This window comes from Parus major, chromosome 5 (genome assembly GCF_001522545.3).
Source record: "Parus major isolate Abel chromosome 5, Parus_major1.1, whole genome shotgun sequence".
Taxonomy (NCBI): Eukaryota; Metazoa; Chordata; class Aves; order Passeriformes; family Paridae; genus Parus; species Parus major.
In genome coordinates this window covers 4032988-4050886 of record NC_031774.1, presented here as the reverse complement: position 1 = coordinate 4050886, position 17899 = coordinate 4032988, and the positions used below count along the sequence as shown (strand labels likewise).

General features: G+C 55.8%; 2 protein-coding genes across 4 annotated transcripts in view; one reads left to right on the top strand and one right to left on the bottom strand.

Moving 5' to 3' along the window:
- LOC107205331 (scavenger receptor cysteine-rich type 1 protein M130-like) overlaps positions 1-17899 on the bottom strand; it is a 31050-nt gene that overhangs the window by 8975 nt on the left and 4176 nt on the right. Inside the window, exons 6-8 of the mRNA XM_015630129.3 lie at positions 17578-17893; positions 17354-17503; positions 17119-17214 (exon numbers count right to left, since the gene is read on the bottom strand). Coding sequence (XP_015485615.2) covers positions 17119-17214; positions 17354-17503; positions 17578-17893 — 562 coding nt within the window. The remainder of the gene's footprint in view (positions 1-17118; positions 17215-17353; positions 17504-17577; positions 17894-17899) is intronic.
- On the top strand, positions 7508-15831 carry LOC107205574 (NACHT, LRR and PYD domains-containing protein 12-like). Of its 3 annotated transcripts, XM_015630114.3 has the most exons (7): positions 7509-7996; positions 11955-13638; positions 14072-14200; positions 14445-14615; positions 14808-14981; positions 15106-15276; positions 15429-15831. In XM_015630114.3, the coding sequence occupies exons 1-7, from the start codon at positions 7795-7797 to the stop codon at positions 15628-15630; spliced, it is 2733 nt and encodes a 910-aa protein (XP_015485600.1). In that variant the 5' UTR covers positions 7509-7794; the 3' UTR covers positions 15631-15831. The 3 variants fall into 3 exon arrangements, with proteins under 3 accessions (XP_015485603.1, XP_015485600.1, XP_015485602.1); XM_015630116.3 differs by lacking the exon at positions 14445-14615; XM_015630117.3 differs by lacking the exons at positions 15106-15276; positions 15429-15831 and having other exon boundaries at positions 7508-7996; positions 14720-14930.

Below are 17899 nucleotides of genomic sequence, written 5' to 3'. Positions count from 1 at the left end.
AAACCAGGATTAGTTCCTCAGTTCTCACAGGTATCAGGGATAAAAGGATTATTCCTGCCAGCATTTTGGTGGAGCAACAGCAAAACAAAGCGCCAGATCCTCAGCTGGCGCAAAACAGAGAATTGACTGCATGGATTTACTGTAGAGCTGGATCTTTTGGTGTCAGAGACATCTCACTCCTGCCATCTCCTTTCAGGGTTTGCTGGACTTGCCCATGGAGCCAAACAGGATGCTGGTGATCAGCTGGGGCTGTCTTCCCCAGGGAACTGGTGGAAGCAGTGAACAGCTTTGGGAATTCAGCAGAGGGACAGAGTGGGCTTTGAGGGGATGTAAAACTACCACAACAACCTCACCCCACAAACGTGGCAGGGCAGGGTGAGCTGAGGATGGAGCTCCTGTGGCTGCACTTCCATGTGAAGGGAGGAGAGGACAATACACTGGGCATTTTGCCAGCAGCCCTGGCAGTTCAGCACCACATCAGCTCCGAGCTAGAGGAATAAAGATTAACCGGGAGGCAGCATCGGATCCGAGCTGCCGGCTTTGCCGGCTCCCTGCTGACCTTCAGGGCTGCCAGGAGCCTGCAGGGAGCTTTCTGCCTGCTAAGTGAAATCAGAGCTCATTGTCTGGATCGAGAGCTGAAGAGGCTCCTCAAAAACCTCAGCAGCTCAGAGGGCAGATCACTCCTCTAATGACAGGAACAAAGTCCCAAGACTGCAGCAATGATCTGTGCTGCTGACTCTTCTGGAAAAGAGGCAGACAAAGGTGGGGCTTTCATCTCCATTTAGGCAGGAATGGAGGAAATCTCACAGAAATGACAGGTTTGGAACTAGAGCAAAGCTGAGCAACATCTTACGGTCCTAAGATGGAAACACCTCCCTCTCCTGCTCTTCCTTGCCAGCCATTGCTTGGTGGCCACCACCTGCTCCAGTGCCAGTCAGCTGGAGCTGACTAAGGGAACTGCAGCACCAAAATCATGGAATTCCATAGCTCTCACAGAATATCCTAAATTGGAAAGAACACACAAGCATCTTCCAGTCCAGCTCCTCACACTGCACTAGGCTTGGTGACCATCAAACCCGATACTTCTCATTGACTGCAGCTGGACAGTGCTTGCATTCCCTAGTTTGGGATACTAAACCCTTTTGGAAAGCCCAGACTCTTTCTCTCTCACAGTTTGCTGAGTGTGTATCAGACACTTGGGCATCCTGTACCACACAAACACCACCCAGCTTCAGACCTCGCTGGGGCTTGGGAAGGAAACAAGGGCCTGGCCAAGTACAAGAAATATTTTCCTCTCAATGCTCATTCTGTAATATTTCTGTAGATATCACCTGCCTCACCTTTTCCTGTTTTTCTGGATGCTTCCAGAGAGCATCCATACTGCTCTGTCAGCACAAGTCCTACATAAATCCAGGGCTGAGGCTGTGCAGTCACTCCCAGCTCCTCTGGTTTGGGACCAATTTATTTTTTTTTTTTTTTTCAATCTGGTACCGTGAGACACAAAGAAATAGCAAGTGGAGTCCACAGCTGAAGTGGGGTCAGAGCTTAAAGCAGGAAGAATCAGATTAATCATAGCATAAATATTAATTTACCTTCTTTGTTGCTTTGATATCAGTTAACTGGGCCACTCACACACTCAGATATTCATGTGGTTACAGCACATGGACCAAGCATTAAACTTCTGCTCTTTCCCTAGGAAAATCATGTGCAGCCTGTGGAGATCGTGAGACAAATCAGAGAGGGAAAACTCACCTTTTTGCTGAGAAATAGGGACCCTGTACAGCCCTGGCACCTCAAGATTTATCCACACCCCTCACTGATCCAGATTCCTGGGGGCAGGAAAGCTGGTTTTGCTTGGATCCCATGCAGGGCCATGGAGCTTTGTCCTGCTGCCATGCCGATCTATCACACCTGCCCTGCACTGCCACAAACAGAATTTCCTGATTCTAAGTGAATTTCCACTAAAAGCAACACAAACCCATCATGCAGCTTAGAAAAGGTTTTAAAAGCTGTAGAAACCAAACTGAGCCAAAAATCAATATTGGCAGTTTTTAAGTGCCCACATAAAAGGGCTTTTGTCTGTGGTTTTCCATCACTGCAAGTAGCCACAGGATCACCCAGCACCTCTTTAGACCTTCTGGCCTGGCTCCACCTCCTCCTCTGGCTCCTGGATACCCTTAGAAGCACATCCTCTTCCATCCCAGTACTTAATATTCTGTGTGCTCTTAGCTCCCTACCTTGGCAATCATCTCTCCTCTCCATCCTGTACTTCCAAGGGCATGACCATGGGCTCATCTTTAAGCACCTCTGTCTCCCCCAGACTGAAGAAAGAGGTGCTTTCCTCATATCCAAAAACTAAGCCTGCACATGAGGGTTCCCCCATTCCTTTGTATCCTCCTCTTCCCTCATTCCATCACACCAAGTTTTTCTCTAATGACACATTTTCCTACCTTTGCTTTCTTCTTTATAGCTCCTCACATCTTTTAATTCCTCTCTTCTCTCCTGTCAGCTGCTGTCTCTGCCTGTCTACCCATTCCTCCCCCTTCCAGCTTGCTCTCTGCCTCCTACACAGACAGCAGCACTTTGGAATAAGATTTTGTGGAAGACAGGCTTCATTCCCTGCCTCCCTTTTCCCTGCTCCATGCTATTTCTGTTTAACAATCAGTGCCCTTTCAGGAAGGTTCTCATTGCCAGCAGCTAAACAGCTCTTTCTCAGGCTGGGAAGACGGAGCTGGAGTAATAAAACCAGGGATGATAAAGGAGAAAAAGGAAAAGGAAAGCCTTCCAAATTGATGCTGCTGCAAAGATTGGCACGCAAACGCCACAGCTCCCCTGGGATGCTCTCAAGGTCAGTGCAGTCGGACTCACCCAGCGCAACAAGCTGCCCTCTGCCAGAGCAACAGGCCAGCGGAGGAACAGCTTCCCTTGGCTCCCTGAAGGGCACCTTTCCTGCCTCAAATCCCAGCAAATCACCAAACACATCTATTCATCTGTCTCCTGCGTGCACAGATGAAAGCTGCATCAATCCTGCACCGAAGGCAGCGGATGAGTCACTGCTAAGCTGTGCCACAGCACAGCTCCATCCGGATGGCCCCTTCCCTCTGCAGGGAGCAGCCCATCTCCAAATCCTCTCATCCTCCCCTCCTGCTTCCATTTGGAAGGAAAAGTCAGTCACTTTGCAAGACCGAGGAGCTGCTCCAGGGTGTAGGTGTGGGGTGCAGTGGGAAGCTCATCCATCTTGCAAATAGCTACTGACCACATCTGATCTGGAGCAATGCTGTGCAGAAAGAGCCAGAGATGGCAGGAAACTCCTCATCTTCAAATATTCCCCCTTATCACTTCATCTCCTCTTCCCTTCTTTGTCACTCCTACCTGTCTGGAAGAAAGGCACTGATCCCCTTGTGCACAGGACAGACAGACCCTTGCTGTCCCTAAGGAAACAGCAGCTGGCACCAAAGGTGACTCTGTCACAGCGGTGGGAGCTCCTTTCCCAGCACTCTCACCATCCCAGTCTCCTCCACCTTCTCATCTAACCCCTCAGGAATGCAGCTTGGACCACCCTGTCCTTTGGGAAGTGTCCTCAGGGGTCTGTGCCTGTCCCCTCTGCCACATGTGGAGTGATCTGTTAGGGCTGGAAAGATTTGTGTCCAGTCCCCTTCTGCAACTGAGCAACATTCCCAGTGCTCCAACTCGCCATTTCCAATGGGGATAACCAGCATTTCTCCTTTTTTTCTGAGCTGCTGGGGGAACAAATGTGTTAAAGGTGGGGAGATGCCAAGCAAGCACCCAGGAGAAGGACGGCAGAGTAGTGACTAAGCCTTTCCCCATGCCCAAGAAGTGCAGTGAAGATGGATGAGGTAATGCACCGCCTCTGATATTACCATAAATATTAAAGCAGCTTTACATAAGGAGCTTGTGTTCTCTCAGCTGCCGTGAGCAGCTCCCCAAGGAGGACTTGAGCTCCCTTCCAGGCTATTTCAGCCCCCAGCTCCTGACGCAACGCCCGGCAAACGTGACACAACACAACGCAAGCCCCACGCCAGCAGAGTCACTTGTCAGATGCCTCTAAACGGCCTCAGTGCTGCACAGCCAGGCACAGACTGTACAGGAGCCTGCTGTGCATCCCAACCCTCCCAAATCCAACCCTCAGAGACAGCAGCACCAAGTCGCAGCAAACACTGGTGACCCACTTCACTCTGATGAGATATTTATGAATCTTTCTCCAAGTCTGTTGTTTGTTACTCCCCACATCCCTCCCCCCATCCCTGGATTAAACATTTCCCTCTCAAAAAGCCCTTTGAATCTTTTTGTGGAGTGTCAGATGCTGGAAGTGTTTTAGCAGGGGCAGCAGCCTCAAATCACTGCCACTGGGGGAGGTCTGCCAGCCAAGCCTCTGCTCCATGGCTGCGGCAATTCCTGCAGCTGCTCTGAGCTCCAACATGCTCCTCACTGCTCCAGCTGGTGCTAGCAGTGACCAAAAATCTGCACCCACCACCCCCACAGCGTGGCCAGGACCCCCCTTCTCATTCCCAGTGAGCCACATCCCCTCTCTCCAGGCTGGGCAATGCATCCACACAGAGGTCAGGTTGTACCTGGCACCAAGGTGAGGTGTAGGAACAGGAAGGGTTCCTGTAGCCCAGCAAAGGTGGCTTTACACTCCATTAGCAAAGAGAAGGGCTCTGGGATGCAGACCCTGGGCCACCAGCTGCACAAAGGTGTGACACCATTGTCAGCATCCTCTCCAGAGGCTGCCCAGCCATGCTGCCCACACAGGTGACACAGCACTTCAGTCTCCCCACCAGCAAGAGCCCAGGAACAGCTCTGTGGTCTTTGTCTGCACCACAACCTCTGCAGATGACAAGCTCTGAGCTGAGCATCACCTCTGCAAGCCACACACATCTTGTCCCCAAAGAGCTCCTGGGACGGATGTGGCAGACATTTTATTCTCTGAGAGATGGAGGCAGCATTGCAGACACACCACGCTCCTGCCAGGGGCTCAACCTGTGTTCTTTTCAGGGGGTTTAACCCCAAACACAGCTCCACCCTTCCCCCCTGTCTGTACACAGCCACATGTGCAGCAAAAGCCAGGCACTGCCGAGCAGCTGTGGGAGAGAGAAGATTTTGTCTCCAGCCACGTGCTCCGGCTGACTCCCCAGGGGTGGGCACTGAGTCACACCTGGCACAGCCCTGGCCTGCTGTCAGCAGGAGCAGTCACACCTGGCACTGCCCCTCAAGTGCCACACGCCTCCCCCATGCAGCTGCACTCTCAGACACATCTTATAGCAAAATAATTTCTAGAATTTGACAGAATCTGGAAATACTTTTGCTGAGACTGGGTTGGAAATACCCTGCTGCAAAGCCTGGCTCCTCAGGGTCCCAACACAGTCCCCAGGCCCCCAAAACAGAGTTCAGAGAACCTCAATTGGCTGTGCTAACCCCACTTTAATCTTGGGTTTGGACCTCCCTCAGACAGAAAATCAAATCCTCTTTTCCCCTGCCTAGTTCCATTTTTTTGTAGCAGAGCAAAAATGTAGCTTTTATCCTTCAAAAGTCAAGAGGAGTTATATCTTGAGCCTCTCCGTGGCAGGCCTGAGCATCCCTCACCCCAAGACAGAAACTCAGGGCACAAAGGAAAGGCTTCTCAGCCAGGATGACTTTTTTTTCTTCCCATGGCAGCTATTTGTCAGGACACTGGATCAAAGCACTGGAGCAATAATGGGGAACACTGTGGGAGATGCCACAGCAACAGGAATCCTGAAGCCTTAACCCATGAATTGCGACACCTCACAGGGATCTGGGTACATCCTGAACCCTACCCTCATGTTTTGACTTTTGCAAACACATTCAGTTCCTTTCTTTATAATATTTTTCCGGCCCTCCCAGAGCCAAAAATTCAATTCCAGCATCACCCTGCCTGGGGCCATGGGTCTTGTCTGGGTTCTCTGCTCAGCTCTGGGTCTGTGGTGCCAGCTCAGGGATAGCATGACAGGGTCAGCAAACATTCCCTGCCTCTTGGAGAATGGTGAACAGCCATTCCTTCCCACCACAAAGCCCTGCTCCTTACCCAGGGCCTGCCAGCACTTGGGAAAAGCCCTTGGGAAGGCAGCAGATGATTCCAAATTGGGGTGCTGCTCCCCAAGCCAGTCCCCAGCTTCAGGAGGCCGATTCCCTTTCTGACAGATCTTGCTTTTAAGGCATCTTCCTCACAATCCTGTATCCCAAAATCCATAAGCAAAAAAGGATGAGGGATATATGTGACACAGTGAAACAGCCCCAACCACTGCAGGTTGGGGTCAGGCATTGATGCTGCAGGAAGCAGCAGCAAATTCAACATCCCTCCCCAGCTTATGGGCATCCTAAATCCATCCCTTCTGCCTAATGCAGCATCACCCCCTTTGTGGCTGAGCTGGGGCCAGCAGAAAGATTCTGGAAGCAATTCCTTACAGGCAGAGCTGGGTCTGGAATCTGGCAGCCCCTGGATCTGCATCAGCCTGAAAACTGTTGCTCTGCAGCTGAAATCTAAGAAGCCACCGCAGGCAGATGAGAGGCCAATTCCACATGAGGCAGTGACCTTCCAGGGAGGCTCCCCACACACTCTAGGGTAAAATCCATCCCTTACCTTGTGCAGCAACACCAGGGCACTTTCCTTCCCGGCAGAAAGCTGGAAAGCATCTGGGGAAGGATGGCCAAAGCTCCTCCTGCATGGAAATCCCTGCTCAGGGAGCTCCATCCATCCCTCCACCCCGTCTGACAGCCCCAACACCTGATCCAGGATGGGAACAATGTGCCAGGTTGTTCTCCTGCCAGGGGAGGGGACGGATGCAGCGAGATGAAAATGCACTTTTAGGGAAGAATTGGGGTTTTTTTCCCCCATCCTACCACAGTATCACAGGGTTAGATGGTATTGGGCACCGTGGCTGAGAAAGGACAGATTTCCATTCCACTGAAGGTCAAACCTGTGAAGGTCAGACTTTTGGAGGTCAGTCCTGAGATGGAGCACGGAGCTTAATCCGGTGTAGTCCATCCTCCCTCTCCTGACTGCATCCTGCCCAAGCCCCACCCAGGAAAGCAGGGCTGCGGCAGGGGGGGTTTCCTCCTCTTGTCCCAATGCCCAAGTTCTGCCAGCCTGACCCCGATTCAATTTTTAAAATCCTCTTCCTTCCCCCGTTGCATCTCCCCAGAAGCCACCAGCGGGACAGAGAAGTAAACAGGAGCAAATCAACAGGTTCCTGCAAGCACACATCACAGGGATGCACATGGATGCGCAGAGAGCAGGGACATCTGACTGAAGAGCCTGAGACATTCCCAAAGCATTCTCTCCCTGGAAGCACCCACCGTGACTCAGGAGACACGGTCTGGTATCCACCCCTCTCCTGCTCCTTCGGTGCAATATTCTCCCTTAAAACAGGCACTACTGCCTCTTGACATTTTTCTCCCTTTTGTTTGTTTTTTTGGGGGCAGATTTCCCTTTGTGAGCCCCTCTCCAGCACAAGCCCAGGGTCAAATCAAAGGATGCACCCCCTAATTGATATCAAATTCTCCCTGCCCAACAAAACAAACCCCTTTCCTCGGAAAAGGTGAAGCCTGAACCAAGCTGCCGGCTGTTCCCGCTTCCCTCCTGCCTCAGGACTGACAGAACTAAAGAGAGCCATTAAATCCACCCAGGGAGAGCAAAAGGCAAGCAAGTCCCACTCTCCATGCAGACGGGAGCGGAAAAGCAGCCGGAAAACTGCTCAAAACCTCTTGGGGAGGTGCAGCAGCTCTCCTGCCAAGGCTGGAGGGGCTTAGCTCGGGATGCTGCCTCCCCTCCTCCCTCCCAGCAGCCCTGTTTCCGGCACATGGCCGGCTCCGCTTCCCCGTGCCCGGCTCCCTCCAGCCTCCGGAGCGCTGCTGCGGCGCCCAGGGCCTCTCCTTCCCCCGGCCCGGCTCGGATCGGACGGAAGGGCTCGCTCGGGCGCCTTTGCACAGCCCGCAGAGCCGGCGGAGGAGGCTGCAGGTAGGTGGGGGCAGCGGGAAGCAGCAGGCAGGAGGCACCCGTGCTTTTGCAGAAGCACCTTCTGTGACTGCCTGACCTTCAGGGAACGAAACGTGCGAGCCGGGGCGGGAAGGGAACCCCTCGGGGCTGGCCATCCTCCTTGTCTGGGGGCAGAAAAGCACTTTTTGCCTCTTACGGGGAAAGCTGTGGGCAGAGGCAGGTGGCGTGGCAGCCCCCGGCCTCCATCGCAGGCGGCTGCGAGGAGATGGACACTCACCTTGAGCAGGCAGCTCCGCGTCTCCATTTGGCTCGGGCACCCTGCGCAGGACATCCGCACGTCCCCGAGCCGGGAGCCCCGGCCCTTGCACCCCGCGCCCCCCGTGCCGGCGGCATCCCTTACCTCTGTCCTCCGGCCGGCCGAGTCACACCTTGGGAGCTGGCTCTTGCGCAGAGAGGAGGGAGGGAGGGAGGGAGGGGGGTGGGATGGGATGGGGGGGGAACTCGGGAGTTTCCCACAATGCACCTCTGCAGACTGCATGAAGATGGAGAGCGGGGAGGGGGGGAGAGGGCGCTCCAATCCAGAGGGAAGGGCTGGGATCTGGAGGGGCGGGATGCCAAGGTGAGGGCTGCAGGGAGGTAAAGGCAGCCCAGCTGCATCTCCACGTCCTCTGTCATTTGGGGCTGAGCTGGCTCAGCAGTTCTGGGCTGTCCCTGCGGCACTGACCCCTCTGCTGCTCCATTTGTTTCTCCTCCAAATCCTGCCTGGATTTGCAGCAATTACATTAAACACAGCAGCAAAGTGGGGGAGACACACTGGGAAAAACACCTGGGGAGCAGGCCAGCCTGATAGATTGGGATGCCTCTGTGTAAAAGGAGCATGAGCCTCACCCCACCAGGATAAGGGATTTTGAACTGAGGCAGTGAGTTAAGGAATGTCAAACTCCCTTGCCAAGGAGAAGCTCTGCACAGTGCAGGGAGGACACTGAAAAGCTGCACTTTGGGGTAATTCTTGTGCCAGCTCTGCTTCCCTTCTCCCCAGACTGCTCCTTGTCCCAGCAGGCTGGGGAACCCTAACCCCTTCCCAGTCTAGAGCTGGGCACACAGCCCAGTCCCACTGCAGAGTGCTGTCAGCCAGCCAGGCACACAGCCATCTCATCCTCTTCCTCCTCCTCATCCTCACCAGCTAAAAGCAATGAGTCCTCTCTGTTACAGCCTCACCCATGCAACCAGGTGCAGGGCTCAGATTCCAATATTTGTGTCACTTCCTGCTTGTATCCCAAACCTCAGCAGTTCTGGGATTGTCTGGAGCTCTTTTAGCCCTTATTTCACAGCAAATCAGGCTGTGTGCTACTTGCCCATCTGCTTCCATCAGTTATTTGGGACCCACCAGTGCAGATGGGCAAGTAGCACACAGCCTGATTTGCTGTGAAATACGTGTCACGTCTAAAAAACACTCAGGTTGCTTAAATCCCACTGCTGAGAAAAATCCTGCCTATGTTTGAAGAGAGCTGCAGAATGAGGGGCTGGATGTAAGAACCCAAATCTCCCAGAACAGGCTGCGCTTCCAGGGGCTGCTTTGGGATGCAGCTACCCACACCCTGTCAGGGCAGGGATGAGCAAGGTTATTCCTTCTGTAGCCCTTGGCGCCAGGACTCGGCTCAGACAGGCTGGCACGGACAGGATTAGCTGTGGCTGATGCTGATGGCTCTGTTCCCTGTCTGGTCCTGCACCAAGCAGTGCCAGCACTCCCTGCTCTTTCAGAGACTTGTGCCAGGCACAGCCAGGACCTTTCCATGGCTCCAAACAGCTGCTTTCCCTTCCCAACACCTCCCAAATCTGCTGATCTACTGACAGCAGCAGAGGGGCTGAACACCTGCAAAGCTGGTCGAAATCCACAGTTTAATGCAGGTGACACTCCCAAACCGTCGTTTCCCTAGCAAAATCTCTTTGCTACTTCTGTATCAGGCAGGAATATCCTCAAGGTGGCAGGAGGAGGGAGGGAGCCTCCTGCAAGTGGGAATCGCTGGGTCTTGTCCCCAGAGCCTGGACGAGCTGAGGCCAGGGGTTCTGGCAGTGTTTTCCTTATGTTCACATACTGCCTCTGCCTTAGGAGATAAAACAGCCCCACGTGATGCTCTCACACGCCTCAGACCAGAATTCACATTATATTTAAATTCTGAATGTAACCTGTTGTTTTTTTTTTGTTTTTTTTTTTAAACTGAGGTTGGAAAAAGGGAAGCAAAGGAAAAGCTGTAAGAACAATAAGCTTCCCCCATCTCCCCATGGCAGAATCACATCTCCCCTAATGCAGCGCAGGTACAGTGAGCAGCAGCCCTGGCTGAGACACAGCAAGGTGAAAATGGCTTTTTCAAGGTCAGAAGGAGTGGGAAACCTTTAGAAACGGTGCTGCTGGATTTGCCCCCTCCCTCTCAGCTCACAGCACCTCCCAGGAGGAGTTGGCAGGGATAAGGACAGCCCTGGCTCCTAGGGAGCTCTCCCCTGCAAAACCCACAGGGGAATGTTGGTGGCAGCAGCATCCCTGGGAAGGAGCATAGAATGATGGAATTGTTCACATTGGGAAAGCCCCCTGAGATTATCAAGACCAAACGTTCCCCAGCACTGCCCAAGGCGATCACTGTCCCACGTCCCCAGGTGCCACATCCACACGGCTTTTAAATCCCTCCAGGGATGGAGACTCCACCACTGCCCTGAGCAGCTGTGCCAGGACTGGAAAACCCTTTCTGTGAAGGAATTTTCCCCAGTATCCAGTCTAAATCTTCACTGGCACGACTCAAGACCATGTCCTTTAGAGAGAAACAGTTATCCCCAGAATTATTTGACATCCTGAAAGCAGGAGGGACAGTGTGATGTCTGGTTCTGAGCAGCGAAATAAGGAGTCCATAAGGAGTCCTTAAACTCCCAATGTGCCTTAAAACATCCTTTCCCCCTTTCCCAGTATTCCTCACAGGCAGCTTTGCTCAACACATCATCCTGGAGCTTTTTTTTTTTCCATCATGGAAAGAAAATCATCACAGAAAATAAAATAATCAAGAGGGTTACCCCCTCCTAATCCAGACACAGGTGCCCTGTTCAAAAACTGGAGCAGGCAAAGCAGGAGAGCAGGTCACAGCACAGGCTCACACCCCTTTCATCCCTGAGCATTCAAAGATCCTAAAGGAGCCTCTCTCCTTTCCTAGAGCCCCAGTTACAACCCTCCCACAGCTGGAGAGGGGGAAAAGGCCACACAGCAGAAAAAAACCTTGTGGCCATTTGGGCAGCACCATTTGTCCTTAAACTCCCAGGAAAGCAGGATGAAGGATGTTTCTCACAGTGGAATGAATTGCTGCAGCAGCCAAGGTGGGTTTGCCTGGCAGCAGGAAGTCCTTGCAGTGAAAATTCAAGCCTCCCCACTGGCTGGTGTGGGCCTGGCTTCTGAGTTCAGTCCTGGGCACTCCTAGTTGGAGCTGTGCTAGGGACAGGGTCACCAGCTGTGTCCAGGCAACTCATCCCTGCAGGGGATTTACATGGGCTTGCAATTCCTCAATAAATGCATTGTTTAAAATCACAGAATGGTTTGGGTTGGAAGTGACCTTAAAGTTCTCAGCACTTTCTGGCAGCCAGCTGGGCAGATTCTTTCCTCCTGAGATGGGGATTAAGGGTATCTCTGCTGAGATCTGTGCTCTGGAGCCCAGGGGCAGTGCCTTTGTCTCCTGGAGCATCAGTCAGAGGCTGCAGGCAGCCCCAGGCAGTTGCATTTGCTCCCAGGGGGGTGAGGATGATAAAACAAGAGTTGATAGATCAGGATCAGGACCCAGAAGAATGCTCAACCGACCAGGGTCCCCAAATCCTCACAAACTGTGTCCTTAGTGCCCCAGCCAGACTTAGGAAGCACTGAGCATTGAAATAAGTGGCTGCTGGCTGATGGTGTGGTGGGGAATTTGTCTGAGCTGTTGTCTGACCCTGCTCCTCCTTGGCACAGAGCACAGGCAGGACAGCAGAGAGCACATGGTCCAGGAGTCCTGGCAGGACAGGGAGCTGGGCACCTGTCCCAGGGAGAGCCCATCCTTCCACAGACGCTTCACCACCCTGACCATCGCCAGGGAGCCTCAGAGCAAGCACGGAGCCACGGATGGAACCAGCCAGGGATGTGCCAGCGCCGGCAGCGGAGCAGCCACCGCCACCACCACGCTGTTTGAACCCAGTGGAGACGGGAAAACCCCGCAGGTCGTGGTGCTGGTGGGCGCCCCAGGGATGGGGAAGACAACAATGGTCAGGAAGGTGATGGTGGAGTGGAGAGAAGGGACGCTCCATGCACAGTTTGACTTTGTCTTCTGCATTGACTGCAAAGCCATCGTCCTTCCCATGGAAGCCAGTGTGGCAGACCTGGTTTCACAGTGCTGTCCTGGCCTGACAGTGCCAGCTGGGAAGATCCTGGATGACCAGAAGAAGATCCTGTTAATTTTTGATGGCTTTGAGGCCCTGGGGCTTTCCTTGGTTCAGCCCGAAGCTGAGCTGAGCTCTGACCCCAGGGAGGTGAAGCCGCTGGAGCTCACCCTGATGAGTTTGTTGAAGAAGACTGTGCTCCCCGAAGCCTCTTTGCTCATCACCATGAGGCCAACAGCTCTTGGAAGCCTGAGGCAATGCCTGAAGGGTGAGCATTACGTGGAGATACTGGGATTTTCGGCAGCCAGGAGGGAGGAGTATTTCCACAGGTATTTTGAGAACCCCAGCAAAGCAGACATGGCCTTCAGGTTTGCCAGAGGCAACGAGATCCTCTATAGCTTGTGTGTCATCCCTGTCATGAGCTGGACCATCTGCACTGCCCTTGAACAAGAGCTTTGTGGGAAGAAAAACCTCCTTGAGTGCTCCAAAGCCACCACAGAGATGATGATGTTTTACCTCTCCCAATTACTGAGGCACAGGGACAGGGACAATCCACAGGTCCTCCAGCAGTTCCTACTCCAGCTTTGCTCTTTGGCTGCCGAGGGTATCTGGAAGCACAAGGTCCTCTTTGAGGAGAAGGAAATCAAGGACTATGGCTTGGACCAGTCAGGTCTTCTCCCCTTCTTCCTCAATGAAAGGATCCCAAGGAAAGGAGAAGACCACGGGAATGTCTATGCCTTCACCCACCTGCACCTCCAGGAGTTTTTTGCAGCAATGTTTTACGTTCTGGAAGATGATGGGGAAATGGTCAGCAGCTTGGGGAAGCTTGAGAAAGATGTAAATAAATTATTAGAAAGCTACAGCAAGTCCAGAAAGGATTTGAATGTAACAGTGCAATTCCTCTTTGGTCTGGTCAGCCAGAAATCCATAGAGTACATGGACAAAGCCATTGGGTGCAGAATTTCACCACGAGCCAGGGAAGAGCTGCTGGAGTGGCTTCAGGAGAGGCACAGAGGCCTCTCCCAGCCTGGCCAAGCACTGAAGGTTTCAGAGATGGACACTTTCCACTTCTTGTTCGAGATGAATGAGAAGAGCTTCACACAAAGTACACTGGGTCATTTCACTGACCTGGACTTGAAGGACACCAAGCTGACCCTGTATGACCAGATGGCTCTTTCCTTCTGCATCCAGCACTGGGCTGGGCTGGGCTGTGTCAGCCTCCAGGGATGCTCCTTCCACTGGCAGGATCCTGAGGCAAAGCTGGATGCGTCAGTGCCTTGGTAAGTCCTGCTCCTCCTTGCTTTAATGACCCAAAAGGATTTCTCTGGCCCAAAACACGACTCAGTTCCTCCCTTCCAAACACCATATTGGCCTTTCCCTGGGGTGATGGAGCTTCTTGGCTCGACCTGGCCAGGTCCACCTGTACTCAGCTGTCACTCTGGTTCCCTGTCCCCCTTCTCCCTTGCAAAGGGAGATCCCTGGTACTGGAATATTAAGCGCACCCTGTGACTCACATCTCCCTAGGTGGCTCCAGCAGCAATGCTCCAGGTCCTTCACACCTCCAAAACCACAAAGGTCCCTCTGGAGGAGCCCTCCTATGCACTGGAGGTTCTGACTGGGGCAGGGGGGTTGTGTGCTGGTGACAGTGTTGGAGCTGGGAGCTCCCAGCACCGCTGAGGGCTGCATGTGCCCCGTGGCTCTGTTCCCCTGCAGCTCTGGAGTCTCGGGAGCCGGAGGACATCCCAGTGCCCTCATCCTGCGGCGGCGGGAGGAGCTGCCCTGCCCCATCCACCTGCTCTGCCAGGCTCTGCGGCACCGGGACAGCGCCCTGCAGGTGCTCCGGTGAGAGACACATGTGGAGCACAAACCAGGGCTGGGATTGGGGTGTGGGTGGGGGCACCTGAAGCACAGTGCAGTGGGTGAGTGGGTTGGTGCTGCCCCTGCAGCAGGGACACTGCCACACTGCCAGGGGGAGGCCAGGCCCTGTTTACCTGAGGGTGGGTGTTGTCCCTCAGGTTCGGTGGGCAGGTGAGCAGCCAGGACAGGTGAGGTGTGCTGAGCTGCTGTTCTCCATGCTCTCCCACAGGCTGCAGTGGTGCCGGCTGTCTGAGAGCTGCTGCGCAGAGCTGGCAGCGCTGCTGGCAGAGCATCCTGGCCTGGCCTGTCTGGAGCTGGGTGACAGCTCACTGGGTGACAGCGGCGTGCGCCTCCTCTGTGAGGGGCTGCAGACTCCAGGCTGCCGCCTGCGCGTCCTGCGGTGAGCACCCCCAGCATCCATCGGGCATCTCAGACCTGAGAGCTGGGGTGGCAACCCCAAGGGTCCCCATGGGGTGGCATCGTGTCTCTGTCCCACTCTTCCAGGGCAAGGAGATCCAAGGTTCTGGCACCAGGGTGGGGACAGCCACCATGGTGGGATGGCAATGAGGGTCTTTCCCGGCGTTCCCATCAGGCTGCGGTATTCCCGCATCACCAGTGCCTGCTGTGAGGACCTCGCCGCTGTGCTACGCACCAACACTTCCCTGGAGGAGCTGGATTTGTCCTTCAGCGAGGGGCTGCGCGACGCTGGCGTGGAGCTGCTGTGTGAGGGGCTCAGGCACTGTGCCTGCCCGCTACAGACACTGCGGTAAAGGGGCTGTGGGATGGGCCAGTGCTCCCTCCTTCCTATCCAGAGCCTTCTCCTTCCCACCTGGAGCAGCTCACCTAGCAGAGGCCAAAACCCTCCTTCCCTGTTTCCCTCACTCCCGTAGGCTGGGGAGCTGCCGGCTGTCTGGTGCCTGCTGCCCTGCCCTGGCTGCGCTTCTGCTGCAGGGGCCCCGTCTCACCTGCCTGGACCTGAGTGACAACGAGCTGGCAGCCCACGGAGTCCTGCAGCTCTGCCAGCAGCTCCGGCATCCCGCCTGCCCTCTGCGGAGCCTGGGGTGAGGGCCCTGCCACGGCCTCTTCCATGCCCGACATCCCCGAGCTGGAGTGCAGAGCAGGCGGGGCCGCGCCGGCATCCCGGCTGCTTCAGCACCTCCCTCCCTGCCACATCAAACACCTTCTCCTCTTTTCCTGCCTCCTCCATGCCCAGGCTCAGCACAGACGGCTTCAGCCAGGCCCTGCTGCAGGAACTCAACGCCCTCCGGCCACTGCAGCCTGCCCTGAAGATCGGGAACCTCCTGGAGCATGACGTGCCACAGGCAGGGGCCATGGCCAGGCTGCCCTGCCACCGCGGGCTCCTGCCGGGCCGCAGCAAGGTGCTCTCCTCCTTCAGGAGACCTCCACTCCTTTAGGAAAACTCCTTCCAACAACCAGAGCCATTCCCAGCCCAGCTCTCAGTGCTGCGAGTGCATCTGAGCCTGCCCCACCTGCGGGGCACAGCAGATCCTGCTGCATCTGTGGGGGATCCGGGTTCTGCCCTCTCCTGTTCCCCTCGCTCTTCCTGGGAACACTTGGGTGCATTTGCCACTACCAAATAAACACCCTGCGGATAATCCCAGGAATTCCCCTGTGCTCTTTCCCCTCATCCCAGCATACCCGTGGATCTGTCCACTGTTCCAGTGCCTGCCCTGTGTCATCCCCCAAGGAATGGCTGATGGAGGTGCCAGCACCAGAGTGAGGTCCCAGCCTTGCGAGTGAATCCCTGACCAGTCTGGGTTTTAATAGGAAAAAAGGGAAATTCACAATGAAATCAAAGAAAATCCCTCCACAGAAACTGTTTCCCTGCAGGGCTGGACACAGAGCTCTGTAGCCATGGACACCCCTCCCTGGGGACAGGGGCCCACCACAAAGCCACACAGTGTCCCCAGGGCTGTGGCATGGCCAGGGCATCCTCATGGCAACGTCCCCGATGCGCTGCTGCCCACATCATCATAGTCCGTGTGCCCCGGGGGGTCTTCTGGGGGCTCCCTGGAGGCTCCTGGGGGAATTGGAGGGGAGTGCATCCCACCTTGGGACAGCACAGAAAGGGGCCTGAGGGGACAGGTAGCTCCATGTCCCCCCATCACAGACCCCACCTGGGCTCTGACCACAGCACCCACGGATCTGCTGCTGGCTCCCTGCCTGCCCCCACAGCCAATCCCTGCTGTGGACTGGCTCTGCAGAGGGGACAGAGCAGCTGGGAGCCCTCTTACCTGTGGGGAGGACACGGATCCACCTCTGCCATGACACTCCCTCGGACGTGTCCCTAGTGCTGGGAGCTGGGGGCTCCTCTGGCACATCCAGGGCATCGTCGTAGCCATCCGGGGTTCCTGGCTCGGGCCAGGCAGGGGGCTCTGGGACAGGCACAGGGGTCCATGGCAGTGACCAGCAGCCCTGGCAGGGCTCTGGCTGTGCCATCCCCTCCAGCATTTCCACTGGCCATGAGCTGGAGGCTGCAGGGAAAGGCCATGCTTCCCTACACACTAACAAGGGGAGGACTTGTCCCCTCATCTCCCCTGGCCAGCTGTGTCCTCTGTCCCCGCTCTCCCCGCTGGCTTCCTGCCCTGTGGCCCTACCTGGGGCTGCCTCGCTCTCACTGCCCTCCACGCTGTCCCCGGTGTAATACGGCAGCTTCTGCACCGATCCCTTCGTCAGGGAACCTGCAGGGACTTGGGGGTGGCATCAAATGGCACCACAGGGGACAGAACCTCACACTACAGAGCGGGGCTGCTGTGGAACCGAGGGGCCACCCCGGCCCATGGCAAGGAGCCACCACCGGCCACCAGGGCCCGGAGCTGCCATGGGGCTGTCAGGCAGAGCCTTCACTCTGAGCAGACCTGGGGAACAAGGGCTGCACCCACCTGGGCGACTGGGCACCTCCAGGTGCTTCGGCATGGCGCTGTAATCCAGCTCCTCGTAGACAGCGTTGGAGATGGCATCTGCAGCTCTGCCAGCGCCTGCAACGACCCACAGCATTTACCTGGGGCCTTGGGCACTGTGGGTGGCACCGGGCTCACCCCTGGCCACCTCCTCAGCTCTTCTGCAGGGCAGGGGCCTGGAACCGGCTCTGTCCCACACCCATCCACCAGGACCCACCTCGCTGCCGGGCACGGGCACGGCACAGCAGCACGGCCAGGACACCCAGGGTCAGGCACAGCAGCGTCCCCAGCACCGCGTACACGATGGTTGGCACAGGCACAGTCTCCATGGCCACTGCCAGGGTGCTTCTGCTGGGGACACCTGTGGCTACACAGCCAGGCATGAGGGGAGGGGGATCCCAGCCAGCCTGCCGTGGGCCATGCAGGCACGGGCACAGCTACCTGCGCTGGTGGCACCCTCTGGATCTGAGGTGGCGTTTGTCTCAGCGGTGCCGTCGCTGTCCTCCTCGCAAGCCACGTGGGCGTCCCCGCCAGCGCCGCAGCTCTGCAGGTGCCAGGCTGCCGAGGGGCACCCCCAGAGCGAGCGGCTCCCGTTCTCGCAGCCCACCCAGGCCAGCCAGGCACGGGACGGCTGCGGGCCGGCGACGGCCGACAGCCAGCCCCGGTCCCCGCAGCCCAGCTGGCGGCAGACGGTGCCGGCGGTGCCGGGGCCGGTGCCGTTGGCGCACACGCGGCCCCGGGTGCCGTTGTAGGACACCTCCAG

Excerpts from the sequence above, each read along its gene's own strand:
- LOC107205574 (XM_015630114.3), top strand. The coding sequence starts at position 7,795 with ATGCTGCCTCCCCTCCTCCCTCCCAGCAGCCCTGTTTCCGGCACATGG. Across the intron at positions 7,997-11,954 it reads GCCGGCGGAGGAGGCTGCAG|AGCACAGGCAGGACAGCAGA; the intron begins GTAGGTGGGGGC and ends TCCTTGGCACAG. Across the intron at positions 13,639-14,071 it reads CTGGATGCGTCAGTGCCTTG|CTCTGGAGTCTCGGGAGCCG; the intron begins GTAAGTCCTGCT and ends GTTCCCCTGCAG.